This window comes from Schistocerca nitens, chromosome 7 (assembly GCF_023898315.1).
Source record: "Schistocerca nitens isolate TAMUIC-IGC-003100 chromosome 7, iqSchNite1.1, whole genome shotgun sequence".
NCBI lineage: Eukaryota > Metazoa > Arthropoda > Insecta > Orthoptera > Acrididae > Schistocerca > Schistocerca nitens.
The window spans coordinates 506938431-506953836 of NC_064620.1; the positions used below are offsets into that span (position 1 = coordinate 506938431).

The following is a 15406-nucleotide window of genomic DNA, read 5'->3' on the forward strand; positions in this document are numbered from 1 at the left end:
GTGGATAGTGTCCAAGGAACGTTTGTCAGCCCGTATCGCAGTACTCGTGCAGGTAAAAACTTAACATTTAGAAAAAACTGTCTGAAACTATAATTTGTGCAACGCATTCGTTATCAGGCTTACCTTCGTGTCCACGCTACTCGCTTATGATAACGTCAAAGAATGTCACTGCCTTTTCCTCGTTGGACAGTTATTAACTCTCATTTAAACGTGCTACTGATAATAAGAAGCAAGCTAATAAGAAACTTGATGGAAATGCAGCTTGCAGTTGTTATCGCTACAGCTGATATTTTTTTCCGCTTAAATTTGCATTCCGAAACAGTGGGCGCGTACTCGTACATAAAGGGTAACGTTGGCGACGCTCGTTGCAGACTTGTGACTATCAGTCGCCATGCAGAAGGCACTCGTCGCTGTCGTCGTGATCGCCGCCTGTGTCGGTAAGCGAGCAGTTCCAACAGCACGTAGTAACGTCTTGTGTGAGGTGAACCCACCTCCCTTTACGCTAGAGTTGCACACACATCCTTGTTCTTTAAATGTGAGGAAAAAAATTCAAGAATGATAAATTATCCTTAACTAAATATCGATTGAGTGATGAAGTGGGAATCAACTGTATGAATGATAAACACTTCAGTTAAGGGGCTCCGGAAAGGCTCAAAATCATGAAAAGTTCAATTTTTACTTTTTTGCGTTTTCTGAATCTGCAGACTATTACCTTTTAATAGATATATAATTTATTCAATTCCGAAGACTACAACTATTTTCAAATTTTTTTTGAAATGTGTTCTACATGGGCGTGACCCACTGTGGAGCTGTTAAACTGCTGTCAAATGGTGTTAATATTAACGTCCGTGTTCATCAGGTACATTTTAGTGATGTGAGATAAAGTATGTGTTGTGGCTAACCTGTGATGGTTCAACATATATCGCTGGTGTGGTTGTCGATTGTTTCGTGTTTATTTACTCTGTCGTTATCTCGAAAATATTCGTAATTAATTCTGTTTCTTGAGTCTCTGTTTTGTTGAAGTATAATAATGAGTAAAAGTAAAGTTATTAGAAATCCTCTGAAGGCTTTTAAGAAAAGGAGAAATGTTGGAAAGCCAAAGGTATTTAGAAATATGGGAATGAAGATAGGTTCTAACATGGTACGAGCGATGCTTGCTTTAGACAAGGAACGCCTTCTGGCTGCAGACAGGGCTGTAAAGAGTCTAGAAATACAAGCAAGAGTAAACAGGAGGAGGAACAAGAGGAAGCTGGAGGAGGAGTTTGCAGACGATGAAGATAATCCATCCTATGGACCTGGAATGCACTAAAAAGTTAATCCAATCTTTGTCGCTCGATTCCCAAAACTTTTATTTTCTCATACTAATTACATGTTTTCTAAGGATCTTCCAAACATATTTGTTTCAAACTTTCAGTAAATGTTACACAGTACCTTCTGCATAATTTAACACAGCCTTTTTCTAAAAAACTGTATATTTTTGAATATATAAATAAAAAATTGCAAAAAAATGTTGTGAATTTTCATTACAATTGAAAAAAAAATCATCTTTAGTAACTGAACTAAAATTTTGTAAAATCCCTGTGTTAAGTTGTAGCCCATATTCCAATAAATAATCTGTAAAAAGTTCAACTTCCTACCTCAAATACTTTGTGAGGGAAGATGTAATTTATAAGCGTTATTTTAACATTGCAAGTATAGGGCGTTCCGGAGCCCCTTAAATTTTTTTCTCCATTACATTAATTTACATTCACGCTTAACATGCAGCAACCCTTTTTGCGGCTACTCTGCGTGATTTCATCTCTAGAGTTGTCTGTTCCTCGGTTTTTGCTCTCTGTCGGAACATACATTATTGTGACACGCGTTTTGCCCTTTCCTCATTTGGGATAAAAGAAAAATTCTGTCTGTGGCACCGTAGGGCAAATTTTATTAATCGTAAAGTAAGGAGGCGACTAAAAGGAGAATGAGAGAAGGATCACTTTAAAGTTATGCCAAACGAAGATAACACACACATCATTACTTAGGAAAGCAGGCGGGAAAAAGAGATTATTAGTCAGTTACTTCAGCATTATAAGACAGGGAACCATCTGGAATTAAGTGCAACAAATAACTGAGGACGTAAGTTGCAAGTGCTATTCTTAGATGACGAGGTTGGCAAAGGAGAGGAACTCGTGGCTCGCCACTTGAAACCAGTCAGAAGGCTGAGGACTTAGTTCTTATGGAGAAAACCTGACGGACGATTTCTTGAAGGGTTTTAAAGAACAATCTCAGTATTTTACTGTAGTTCATTTCATCTATAGCTGTGATGGGTGAGAAGGAAGTGAAAATGACATCTATCCTTAAAATAACTAGGCGATAGTAGAGTAAAGTGGGGCAAGATTGCGCACTTGAGGTTTAAATAGCGATATACTGAAGGAAACGTCACAAATTACAATCATATTTTTACTGGTATTTCATCTGAATTTTGCCTGTTATATGAGTCCGAAAGTCATAGAAACAATTTAAACTGTAATTCGCACTTAGTAAAAAAAGTAATGCAAATGCGCAGTCTTACCCGACCGTGGGGTAAGAGTGCGTTTCTAGTGGGGTAAATTTGCGCATTATTATCAAATGAGAAAAACATATGTGTCATTTAGTTCTTCGTCTTTTATTTAATTTATAGCGTACATAAACGTAATATACCTTGTTTCTCAGCATATAACGGTTACTGTTGGTACAATATTTGACCTAATGAACAAATCTGGGCCTGTCATCAAAAACATACAGCCTGGACAGTGAAAAGTTTATGAATATTCGCTGGACGTATTTAAGTTTTGTTTTGCTTTCTTTTTGTTTGCTTGATCAGAATCAAACAGTTTCCTCTTTGGTTTCTTTATTTCTTGTTTTGTTGATTGGGGTTCCAGTTGCTTCTTGAATGGGGTCCCAGATACTATTTCTGACTTCTTTCCTTGCCGGCCGAAGTGGCCGTGCGGTTAAAGGCGCTGCAGTCTGGAACCGCAGGACCGCTACGGTCGCAGGTTCGAATCCTGCCTCGGGCATGGATGTTTGTGATGTCCTTAGGTTAGTTAGGTTTAACTAGTTCTAAGTTCTAGGGGACTAATAACCTCAGCAGTTGAGTCCCATAGTGCTCAGAGCCATTTTTGAACTTCTTTCCTTTCTTCTGTCTTTTATGCCAATTTTTTTTCTTGGCTAAGGAAGTATTTCTTTTGGGTAAACGTAGGTACTTGGTCCTGGTTATGGTTCATTTGTAGATGTCTCTGAACTTTGGAGAGATCCAGTTTCAACTGTGGATGCATCATTAAATTTGTCACTTTGGTCTGTAACAGTCGAAGGCAGGAAATCTTCCTCGGTGAATATCTGACGATCTATTGGATAAATGCCACATATCTTGAACGCCTTTGTTGCCTTCATCACTGTGGCCGTCCTTTGATAAGCGTTTCCAAACAATTCAGCGACACTTTCTTGCGTAATTACATATCTAGGGTGGTTAATGAGCCACTGGTCGCATTCCTCTGAATGAAAGTCCTTCAAAGAAACTGCAAAAAGGTGGGAATTTAAGGAGATGGGACCTGGATAAACTGACTAAACCAGAGGTTGTACAGAGATTCAGGGAGAGCATAAGGGAACAATTGACAGGAATGGGGGAAAGAAATACAGTAGAAGAAGAATGGGTAGCTTTGAGGGATGCAATAGTAAAGGCAGCAGAGGATCAAATAGATAAAAAGACGAGGGCAAGTAGAAACCCTTGGTTAACAGAAGAAATATTGAATTTAATTGATGAAAGGAGAAAATACAAAAATGTAGTAAATGAAGCACGCAAAAAGGAATACAAACGTCTCAAAAATGAGATCGACAGGAAGTGCAAAATGGCGAAGCAGGGATGGCTAGAGGACAAATGTAAGGATGTAGAGGCTTATCTCACTAGGGGTAAGATAGATACTGCCTACAGGAAACTTAAAGAGACCTTTGGAGAAAAGAGAACCACTTGCATGAATATCAAGAGCTTTGATGGAAACCCAATTCTAAGCAAAGAAGGGAAAGCAGAAAGGTGGAAGGAGTATATAGAGGGTCTATACAAGGGCGATGTACTTGAGGACAATATTATGGAAATGGAAGAGGATGTAGATGAAGATGAAATGGGAGATATAATACTGCGTGAAGAGTGTGACAGAGCACCAAAAGACCTGAGTTGAAACAAGGCCCCCGGAGTAGAGAACATTCCATTAGAGCTACTGACAGCCTTGGGAGAGCCAGTCCTGACAAAACTCTACCATCTAGTGAGCAAGATATATGAGACAGGCGAAATACCCTCAGACTTCAAGAAGAATATAATAATTCCAATCCCAAAGAAAGCAGGTGTTGACAGATTTGAAAATTGGAATACTCTCTTTCAAATTCTGAAGGTGGCAGGGGTAAAATACAAGGAGCGAAAGGCTATTTACAATTTGTATAGAAAGCAGATGGCAGTTATGAGGCACTTAAAGTAGTAAAGGAGTTTTGCTATTTGGGGAGCAAAATAACTGATGATGGTCGAAGTAGAAAGGATATAAAATGTAGACTGGCAATGGCAAGGAAAGCGTTTCTGAAGAAGAGAAATTTGTTAATATCGAGTATAGATTCAAGTGTCAAGAAGTCGTTTCTGAAAGTATTTGTATGGAGTGTAGCCATGTATGGAAGTGAAACGTGGACAATAAATAGTTTAGACAAGAAGAGAATAGAAGTTTTCGAAATGTGGTGCTACAGAAGAATGCTGGAGATTAGATGGGTAGATCACATAACTAATGAGGAGGTATTGAATAGAATTGGGGAGAAGAGGAGCTTGTGGCACAACTTGACTAGAAGAAGGGATCGGTTGGTAGGACATGTTCTGAGACATCGAGGGATCACCAGTTTAGTATTGGAGGGCAGCGTGGAGGGTAAAAATCGTAGAGGGAGACCAAGAGATGAATACACTAAGCAGATTCAGAAGGATGTAGGCTGCAGTAGGTACTGGGAGATGAAGAAGCTTGCACAGGATAGGGTAGCATGGAGAGCTGCATCAAACCAGTCTCAGGACTGAAGACCACAACAACAACAACAACAACAGTGGCTTGAAAAAGCAGCGATCCAGTGGCTGCATTTCGTGGCTGTTGTGTGGAGGAATGGTAAGCACGTGAATGTTATGGTCCCTGCAGTAAAGAACGGCGTTCAGCCGCAAAAGTGACGAGTGATTGTTCTAAATTAATAAGACTGGATTATCTTCTGTTGGCTGTGTATGTTTTTCAAAATGTTGTAGCCATGTGAGATACAAATCTGAGTTGATGTATCCAGTGTTCGAAAGCATCATTAGTGACCCAGGAGGGGCACCGTTCTTCAAACTCTCCTTCATCCTTTTCCGAGGAAATATTATTCCTGGAAGGATGTAACTCCCCACAGCTCCCATACAACATACAACCGTTTTCAGCTGACCTCTTTCTGCAGATGCTATTTTGCCTATGTGCTTCTTGCCCCATGTTGCAATCACTTTCGGAACTTTGTTAGGTACAGTTGAAATTCCTGACTCGTCCATGTTAAATATGCGATGAGGTTCAAATTTATATCTCTCGATCAGCGATGAAAGATTATCAAATAAGATGCTCGTTTGCTGTTTGTTGAACCCCATCACACGTCCGAGACTAGTTTTCTGTGGGATCCGAAGGCTAAGATTTCGTCTCTGCAGGAAATCGTAAGTCCAGTCCTTTTCGGCCATCTTAGTGTTTATGTCAAATTTTGTTTTAATGTTATTCCTCTCAGAGTAGTCATGAACTAATCTTCTGAAATCTTTCAGAGTCATACCATAATAACATTTGTCCAAAGATCTGCAGTGTTCGGCGAGTTCCAGTTCCTGTTCATCATTAAAAGTTCTTCCGAATCTCCCCAGTTTGTTTAGCCCAAAACCCTGAAAAAAGTGGGGGTGGGAGTATTAATTTTAAGCTTATCCCTACGTAGGCAAAAGTTTCCAAAATAAGAAATATAGAGATAAAAGTATACTTGCAAGGACCTCGTACCTCTTTAAGACGATTTCTGAGGGCAGCTTCACTTATTCCAAGCTCCCTCGCTATTTGTCGTTTAGACTTGCCATTTTTCAAGGCCTCTTTTACAGCTTCCTGCATTTCTGGAGTGCATTGTTTCCGTTCGGTTTTCCTTTTGTAGACGCAAAAATATAAAAAAAGGATTCTTGGAGGACTACTGTCGATGTATAATATCCACCTCAACGTTCAAAATATATTTCTAGGTCTATGAAAAAGCTGATAATTTTAACGCATGGGGTAAGATTACGCACTGCGCAGTTTTGCCCCACCTGCAACGCGTAAACTTGCCCCGCACTACGACACTGCAGCTTGTGACTGCACATGGAAACGCTTTGTAGGAATATAGATGTGTTAATATATCACAAGACTGACAATGCGTCGTAGTACACAATGGAATAAAGTTAAAATTGATAATCCCATTATTGCCTGAGTTATAGCTTATTTCTGGAACATGAAATGTTATATGAAAATAACGTAAAACAGTTCTTACCGCATTGCGCAGCCGTTAACACCAGGACAACAATCAAACTACGGTAATAAAGGGTCTGCCACAGAGGTTATTTCGTGCCCTGCAGAGTAGCCAACAGCTGCATTACTAAAACTGAGATACAAGCCTTGCACAGTCTTAACCGACGCGCAATCCTACCCCACTCTACTCTACAGTTTATCTTTGGTACTGATTTCAAGCAGGGGATACGATAAGAGTAACAAATATACACCACTTTTACAAGAACTAAAAGACATGATATTACACAAATAACGTTAATGATACAGTATCTGAACAAAAGTATACGGGCATTCCTATATAGGTCTACTGCCGAATTGACCACTAGATGTCACGAGACGCAGGCTCGCCAGTATAAAAGAAGACAAGTATTTAGTTTCCAGCATAGAAGCAGTAACAGCACAATAGGTTGGTCATCAGAGCTCACTGGTTTCCAGCGCAGATTTCTCACAGGACTTCACCTAAGTAACAAATCAATCATGGGCATTTTAACTCTTTTAAAGCTGCCCAAGTCGATTATTGGTGATGTGACTGTGAAGCAGAAACTCGAAGGAACAGCCACAGCTAAAGCAACACCAAGCAGTCCTTGTGTACTGATCGACAGCGACAGTCGAGCACTGCAGAGGGCGACTGTAAAAAATCGCATGATATCAACGGAAGGAAAAATTCGTGAGCTCCAAAGTGCTACCGGCTTTCAGGCCAGCGCAGGGAATTAAAAAGAATGGGTACAATGGTCAAGCAGCTCGTTATAACCCACACATGTCTGCAGTCGATGCTTAACAACGTTTGAGGTGGTGTAAGGAACGATGTGATTGTACAGCTGATGACAGGAAAGGAGCGATTAGGAGTGAAGAATCACGCTACACAATATAAAATCCGAAGGGAGGATTCGGGCCTTGCAAACCCTCGAGAACTTTACCTGCCACCATGCGTTGTGCCAAAGTTGAAGTGCAGAAGAGGTGGTGTTATGTAATCGGGGTGTATTTCGTGGTTAGAATGTGGTCCATATATTGCGCTTCGGAAAACGCTAAAAACGGAAGGATATAGGAACATTTTACAGAACGTGTGCTGCTTACAGTAGAGAAACAGTTAAAATGCAATGATTGTTTGTATCTGGTCTGGCAGCTGAGCACAGAAAAAAGCAGACCGAGGTTGTAAATATCTCATTTAAGGAATGGTTCACGCAGGAGGATCTTACAAACATACCATCGCACAGTATTGCGTTGTTGTTGTTGTGGTCTTCAGTCCAGAGACTGGTTTGATGCAGCTCTCCATGCTACTCTATTCTCAGCAAGCTTCTTCATCTCCCAGTACCTACTGCAACCTACATCCTTCTGAATCTATTTAGTGTATTCATCTCTTGGTCTCCCCCTACGATTTTTACCCTCCACGCTTCCCTCCAATACTAAATTGGTGATCCCTTGATGTCTCAGAATATGCGCTACCAACCGATCCCTTCTTCTAGTCAAGTTGTACCACAAACTCCTCTCCAGTTCTATTCAATACCTCCTCATTAGTTATGTAATCTACCCATGTAATCTTCAGCATTCTTCTGTAACACCACATCTCGAAAGCTTCTATTCTCTTATTGTCTAAACTATTTATCGTCCACGTTTCACTTCCATACAAGGCTACACTCCATACAAATACTTTCAGAAACGACTTCTTGACACTTAAATCTATACTCGATATTAACAAATTTCTCTTCTTCAGAAACGCTTTCCTTGCCATTGCCAGTCTACATTTTATATCCTTTCTACTTCGACCATCATCAGTTATTTTGCTTCCCAAATAGCAAAACTCCTTTACTACTTTAAGTGTCTCATTTCCTAATCTAATTCCCGCAGCATCATTCGATTTAATTCGACTACATTCCATTATCCTCGTTTTGTTTTTGTTGATGTTCATCTTATATCCTCCTTTCAAGACACTGTCCATTCCGTACAGCTGCTCTTCCAGGTCCTTTGCTGTCTCTGACAGAATTACAATGTCATCGGCGAACCTCAAAGTTTTTATTTCTTCTCCATGGATTTTAATTCCTACTCCGAATTTTTCTTTTGTTTCCTTCACTGCTTGCTCAATATACAGATTGAATAACATCGGGGATAGGCTACAACCATGTCTCACTCCCTTCCCAACCACTGCTGTATTCCGTATGGAGACATATTAACATTGCGCATAAATTCGTAGCGTTTTCGTTTTACATGTTGGTATTTCGGTTGCTGTGGGTTTGTTTATTGGTTCTCGTTTCTTATTTGTAGTTCACTGCTGCTATTCGAGTTTACACATTGTCTTTTTTTCATTTAGAGGTACTGAATGGAGGTGTGGACGCTAGAAAGTGGAGTGCCAAGTGGAGAAATCGGAACATTTCCGACATTTGGAGTTCAGCAGAGAGGTGGCAGCAACAGAGGCAGTCAGAAACATTTTCGCCGTGTAAGGGGTAACGTCATTCGACAAGGCACGGAAATACTGGTTTTCTCGTTTCAGGAGAATCGTTTTGACATTAGTGACTCTCCGCGTTCAGGAAGACCTTCGGTATTTGATGAAGATCGTGTAAAAGCTTTAATCTACAACAGTCCTCGTCAGTATACTCGAGAAATGGCCAATTTATGAACTTTGGTCATTCCGCCATCGTCCGACATTTTCTTGCAATGGGGAAGATTCAAAACTCTGGTGTACGGGTATCGCATACTCTAAGCCAAAATCACAAAAATCAGCGGGCGGCAAAATGTGCATCTCTGCTTGCTTGTCATCAATTTGCTCAAGAAGAACACCGACCGTTCCTATCGTGTATGTTACTGGTGACGCGAACTGATTTCTTTACACGTAATCATGAAAGGAATGTTTCAGCCCAAACAAATGAGCAACTCGCCGTACAAAGACATCCACAAAAGATAATGTCATGCATATGGTGGAGCAGCGACGGTGTGATGTACTACGAATTACTTTTCCGAGGTGTAACTATCACTGCTGGCATTCATTGTAAACAACTTGTAACCTCCCCCTCACTTATCGACCTTAATGACAGTGAAAAATTAAACCGCGTATACCTAATGGAAATTTGGGAAAAGCAATCGTCACCGAAGTTAATCTGTCGGTAAAGAGGGAGGAAAGGGTTACATCTAAATGAAAGGAAAAATGCCAATGAGACTGGTGGAAATTAATTTTGAAAAGGGGTAAAGTTAATAAAGAAAGTAAATGTGCGGCCGTTACGTTAACAATTAACTAGCGGTAATTAGATATTTGAGATTTGGGAGAAATTACGGTCGCCAGTCCTAAGGACAATTACTATAGTAACTGAAAAAGAATGGTTATTACACATATAATTAGCACTAGAAGCGTGGCAACTGAAGGTTGACACGTGTAGTGTGAAAACTGAAAGTTTGTCAGAAGTAATAAATTTCGCTACACTATGACTTAATTTAGCAAAAGAATTAATAAAACCGGAAAATCGAAAGTTAATTTAGTGACTAAAGTTAATAGTGAGCTTTCTTTCTGAAGCACATCGAAATTCAGTAAGATACGGTTAGTCTTGGACTACCTCAACAATCATTTCAAAAGCTACTTGAATCTACGCAATTTAGAAATAAGAGGTTTAACTTTGAACTTGAATTAAATGATTCTGAACAATTAACAATAGTGAAATTTAGTACGTTCCAAGCTGAGCTGCAGTCACAGGTAAGCTAAAATACGGTAACAAAACTCGCACTCTTAATTTGTGCTTGTGCAATCTAAATATTGTAGCCAGCTATGAATACCTTAACTGAACTTTGAAATTAAAGCAGTGAAATAGAATAATATTGCTTTAATGCTGGCGTTTGAATTTCAACGACACTCGGGTTCATTCCGGAAAAGGAAGGGACCCTGCTTGGTAATGCAATTGGGACAATGAGCACCAAAGGTTCATGCTACGTTGCTGTAATTTTGTGATTTGAACAGTTTTAAAAGCTGAGGTCTGCCATACAGTCCTAAAACTTTACGTGCTTCCAGTCTTCCTTGTTGGTTGATTGAAGGTTTGAAGCCGTCGATCGAGGAGGTGGCGACAGTCACTCATTGTCGGCCGTCGCTGTTGCAGAAGCTGGATGTTGGCGCGCCTCCTTCTCGACACGGTCACCGGGCGAAACGGGCTCTTGATGTGCGCCAGCTAACGCTTCCCGTCCGCGACACCGTGTCAGAAACTATCATAGCAAGTCGAGCGCAATTACATGCTGCCAAACCCCGAAAGCGCGGCAACTCGCGGGAGCGTCACACAACACACCTGCTCCATTGCACTACCCCAGCCAGACTCTCTCTGCTCGGCCCGCGCTCCACGCGGCAGAGTTAACACTACCAAAGATCCTAAACACTTTCGTTCTCCACACGACCTATCGATGTATTCGTTCGATAGTATAGTTTTCCCTAGGCCAGACCCAGCGTATAAATACTAATAATATTTACGAAACAAACCAATTATACATCGACATAAATTATTATTATTATTCTGGATTTACAATGTGAGTACATTTTTCCAGCACCTATTCTAGATTACAGTAAGTCACTAATTATTGTTCTCCACTCTTCTCTATTTGTCCATAAATCTTCAGGAATGTTGTTCTTCCTCATTGCTGACTGAACTCCCAGTATCCATGTATCAGGTGGTCGTCCCCTTTTTCTTCTTCCAATTGGTACCCAGTCGATTATGCATTTTGGTAGCCTTTCCTGTTCCATTCGTCTGATGTGTCCATACCATTTAAGTTGTTTGTGCTCGATGAAATCAATAATTGAATTTTTACATTTCATCTTGTCTCTGATTACTTCATTTCTTATTCTTTCTCGTCTTGATATTCTTGCGGAACGTCTCCAGAAATCCATTTCTGTGGCTAATAATTTTGATTTCAGTTGCCATTTTGTTGTCCACACTTCTGAACCATATGTAATAATGCTCCTAACTATTGTTTTAAAAATCCTTATTTTGTTATCAGTTGTTATGTGTTTGTCCCAGAGAATTCCATTCAATAAAGAGATTGTCGTCTTTCCAGAATTTATTTTTGATCTAATTTCTTTGTCCTGTTTCCCATCATTTGTAATTTTCACACCTAAATATTTATATTCCTCAGTAGCTGTTATTGTTCCCATCCCTTCTTCTAATATTAAGTCTCCATTCACTCCACCAATTACCATGTACTTTGTTTTATTCATGTTTACATTTAGACCTGATTTTTTATATTCTTGAATCAATTTTCTGGTCATATACTCTATGTCCTCATAGTCTTGGGCTATAATCAGTTGGTCATCTGCAAATTGTAACGAGTATATTGTTCTATCATTTATTGGTATTCCCATAGCGTGACATTTTTTCTTCCAATTCTGTAAAGTTACTTCTGTATGTATTTTATACAATGTAGGTGAGATGCTACATCCTTGACGTAATCCTTTTGTGACTTGGAATCCATGTGATAGATATTTACCAATTTTTATTTTTGAAATAGAATTTTTATATAAATTTTGAATTGCTTTAATTATTCTTGGATTTATTCCTATTGATATTAAAGCTTTCCATAAACTGGATAAAGGCACACTATCATAGGCTTTTTCTATATCTATGAATACTAAATGTATAGGTTGTGCCCGAACCATTTTTTTTTCAATAATTTGTTGTAGGCAAAAGATATGATCAAAGAAATACATAAATACACATGGCATAAAGATACATTGAATCAAAAATCAATAATAGACTATATTATAATTAAACAGCAAACGAGGATAAAAATACATGACATAAGAGTATATAGAGGGGTAACTCTTAGCGATCATTATTTGGTAAATTCCAAATTTTTATTCCCCTTTAGAGGAAAAAGCACTGAAGAAAATAGAAATTGTCCTATAGAAAATATACAAACAGAAATCAAAATTCCTAAATATAATTTGAATAGTTTATATCAAAAGAGATTAGATGAAAAACTGGTAGAAACAGAGTTTCATAATACAGAAGATCAATATCATTATATTGTAAATAAACTACATGAAGCCGCCAAGGAAGCTTTAGGAGAAACAGAAGAAACACGTACAAACCATCCATTATACTACTAGAATGAAGAAATTAAAAAGGAAGTGAAATTAAAGAAAGAAAAATATTGAAAATGGTTAAATACCAGAAATCTTCAAGATAAAATAGAGCTTAATGCACAACAAGCGAAAATCCGGAAAAAGGTTGCAGAAGCAAAAAACAAAGTTTGGGAACAGTCATGTCAAAAAATTGAATCATATATTGGTGGTAAAAGAAACACAGAAGCATGGAAAACTATAAAAAAATTTAAGAAGGAATTCCAAAGAAACAACACATATTAAATATATTACTCATGACTCTTGGGAAAAATATTTTAAAAGTTTATTAACAGAAAACAGGGAAGAATACTTGGGAAACCCTGAATATAATGAAATGATAGAGCTACAAGCAGAGAATTACATCCGTTTGGAAATAGAGACAGTAAAAACTGCAATAAAATCTTTAAAGAATGGAAGGGCTACAGGCATTGGAGGTACTCCTGCAGAATTATTAAAATTAGGAACAAAGAAATTAATGGAATTGTTAAGAAACCTTTTCGAAAGATGTTTAAATGGGGAATATGTCCCAAATGATCGACATAAATGCATATATATATATATATATATGGTTCAAATGGCTCTGAGCACTATGGGACTCAACTGCTGAGGTCATTAGTCCCCTAGAACTTAGAACTAGTTAAACCTAACTAACCTAAGGACATCACAAACATCCATGCCCGAGGCAGGATTCGAACCTGCGACCGTAGCGGTCTTGCGGTTCCAGACTGCAGCGCCTTTAACCGCACGGCCACTTCGGCCGGCTATATATATATATATACAAATAGAAAAACAATTACAATATGTAAAGACACAGAAATGTCATATATTCAGGTAACAAAAATAAGGAAAACAAATTTATAGTACAATAGATGGAAATAGGAGGATATGCATTTCCGGCGTTACAAACTGAGACATCTTAAAGACACAGTCCAGGAACAACGCTTAGAACACTGCGTGAAGTGATGGTACTCCACGGTAAGGCCCGCTCGCATTCTGCTTCCTTTTAATTGCAAGGGCGGCGAAAGAATGGGTCTAACAACATTCAGCACGTACCGAGCGCTGGTTAGCGTCCCCTCCAGGAACACAAAAGGTGAACGAGAGTTGTAACTTATCGCACCCCAGACCATAAGGCCTGGACTGGAGCCAGTGTGTCTTGGACGAACGAACTCTACGAAACAGCGCTCACCAGGTCTACGTCAACATCCAAACGACCATCATTTGAGTGCAGGCAGAATCTTCTTTCATCTCAGAAGACCACGGCTCTCCGTTCCATCTTCCAAGTGATTCTCTGACGGCGTGGCCCTAGTCCCAGTTTTTGTCTGCACGTCTGGCTCACAAGCCCTCTTATCTGTGCTGTGGTAGCTGTACGATCTGCCACTGCTACCCTTACAATACGACGATTCTGGCGCGCGTCCAAGCATGGAAGTCTAGAACCTCTTCTACGGGCGTGAGACTGTCCACGTGACCACTGATACCAGCGTCGTTGCACAGATGACGCAGCACGTCTAACTTGTGTAGCAATTCTCCGAAAGAACCATCAAGCCACTCGGAAGGCCACAATTTGACGCCTTTCAAACTCGAACAGTTGGCTATGGGAAGTACGAATGCGCCTCCGTGTTACGGTTGCCTTCTTGCTTCACACTGAACCTTCTGGCTGTGAGCATTCCCTAAAAAAGCGCAGACACAGGTCGCTCCATGGTAGCTATACGACTGCACTAACTGTTGCTAGACGACGTTGAATCCATTATCAGTACATCTGCCTTCACCCAGGTGGCATGCTCCGTCATCGGAGGAAAGTCAACAACATCTTTCCAGGTGCACTAACTTCCTTCCCGCAGTGTATGGTAGAGCAGATAACTTATGACTAGCTGCATCGAAGGGAAACACAGCTCGACTAAAACGTGGGATAAATCAATAGGACACATAATGAAGCATCAGAGAATATCTAATTTGGTAATGGAGGGAAGTGTTGGGGCGTTTAAAATTGTAGCCTGAGACCTGGCCGTGGACAGATCAGGCTGACTTGAAATGGAGATGAAGCGACTGGCAGATGATAGACTAGCTCAGAGAGATGTTTCAAACCAGTCTTCGGACTGAAGACTACAGCAGTATTTGTTAATGTAAAGCAGAGCACAAAAACATTACACGTAATTTTACTTTCGAGAACTGGGAGCACGTTTAGTCAGGCACTTCATTAATATTTAATGTATAAATTGAAATTTTTTAAGTTAGTATTTGTATACTTTTATTTGCCTTAAAATTAATTTATTTGATTTTATAATAAAATTTGTGTATATATATAGTTTAATTTTGTAATGAAGTATACAAATTAATTTTAAGGTAGAGAAAAGTATACACATACTGAAACTTCTTAGCAGATTAAAACTGTGCGCCAGACCGAGACTCCACCTGGGGAACTTTTCCTTTCGTGGGCAAGTGCTCTACCATCTGAGCTACCCAAGCACGACTCACGCCCCGTCCTCACAGCTTTACTTATGCCAGTATCTCACCTCCTACCTTCCAAACTTTACAGAAGCTCTCCTGCTAATCTTGCACAACTAGCACTCCTGAAAGAAATAATATTGCGGAGACATGGCTAAGCCACAGCTTGGGGGATGTTTCCAGACTGAGTGTTAGTTCAGGGGTGCTAGTTCTGCAAGGTTCGCAGTAGACCTTCTGTGAAGTTTGGAAGGTAGGAGACGAGATACTGGCAGAAGTAAGGCTGTGAGGATGGGGCGTGAGTCGTGCTTCGGTAGCTCCGATGGTAGAG

At 39.7% G+C, this 15406-nt stretch overlaps 1 protein-coding gene across 1 annotated transcript in view; it reads left to right on the forward strand.

Moving 5' to 3' along the window:
* Positions 1–304: 304 nt before the first annotated feature.
* Positions 305–15406, forward strand: part of LOC126194945 (uncharacterized) — a 41679-nt gene continuing 26577 nt past the window's right edge. Inside the window, exon 1 of the mRNA XM_049933333.1 lies at positions 305–437. Within this exon, the coding sequence (XP_049789290.1) occupies positions 392–437 (46 nt within the window). The 5' untranslated portion in view covers positions 305–391. The remainder of the gene's footprint in view (positions 438–15406) is intronic.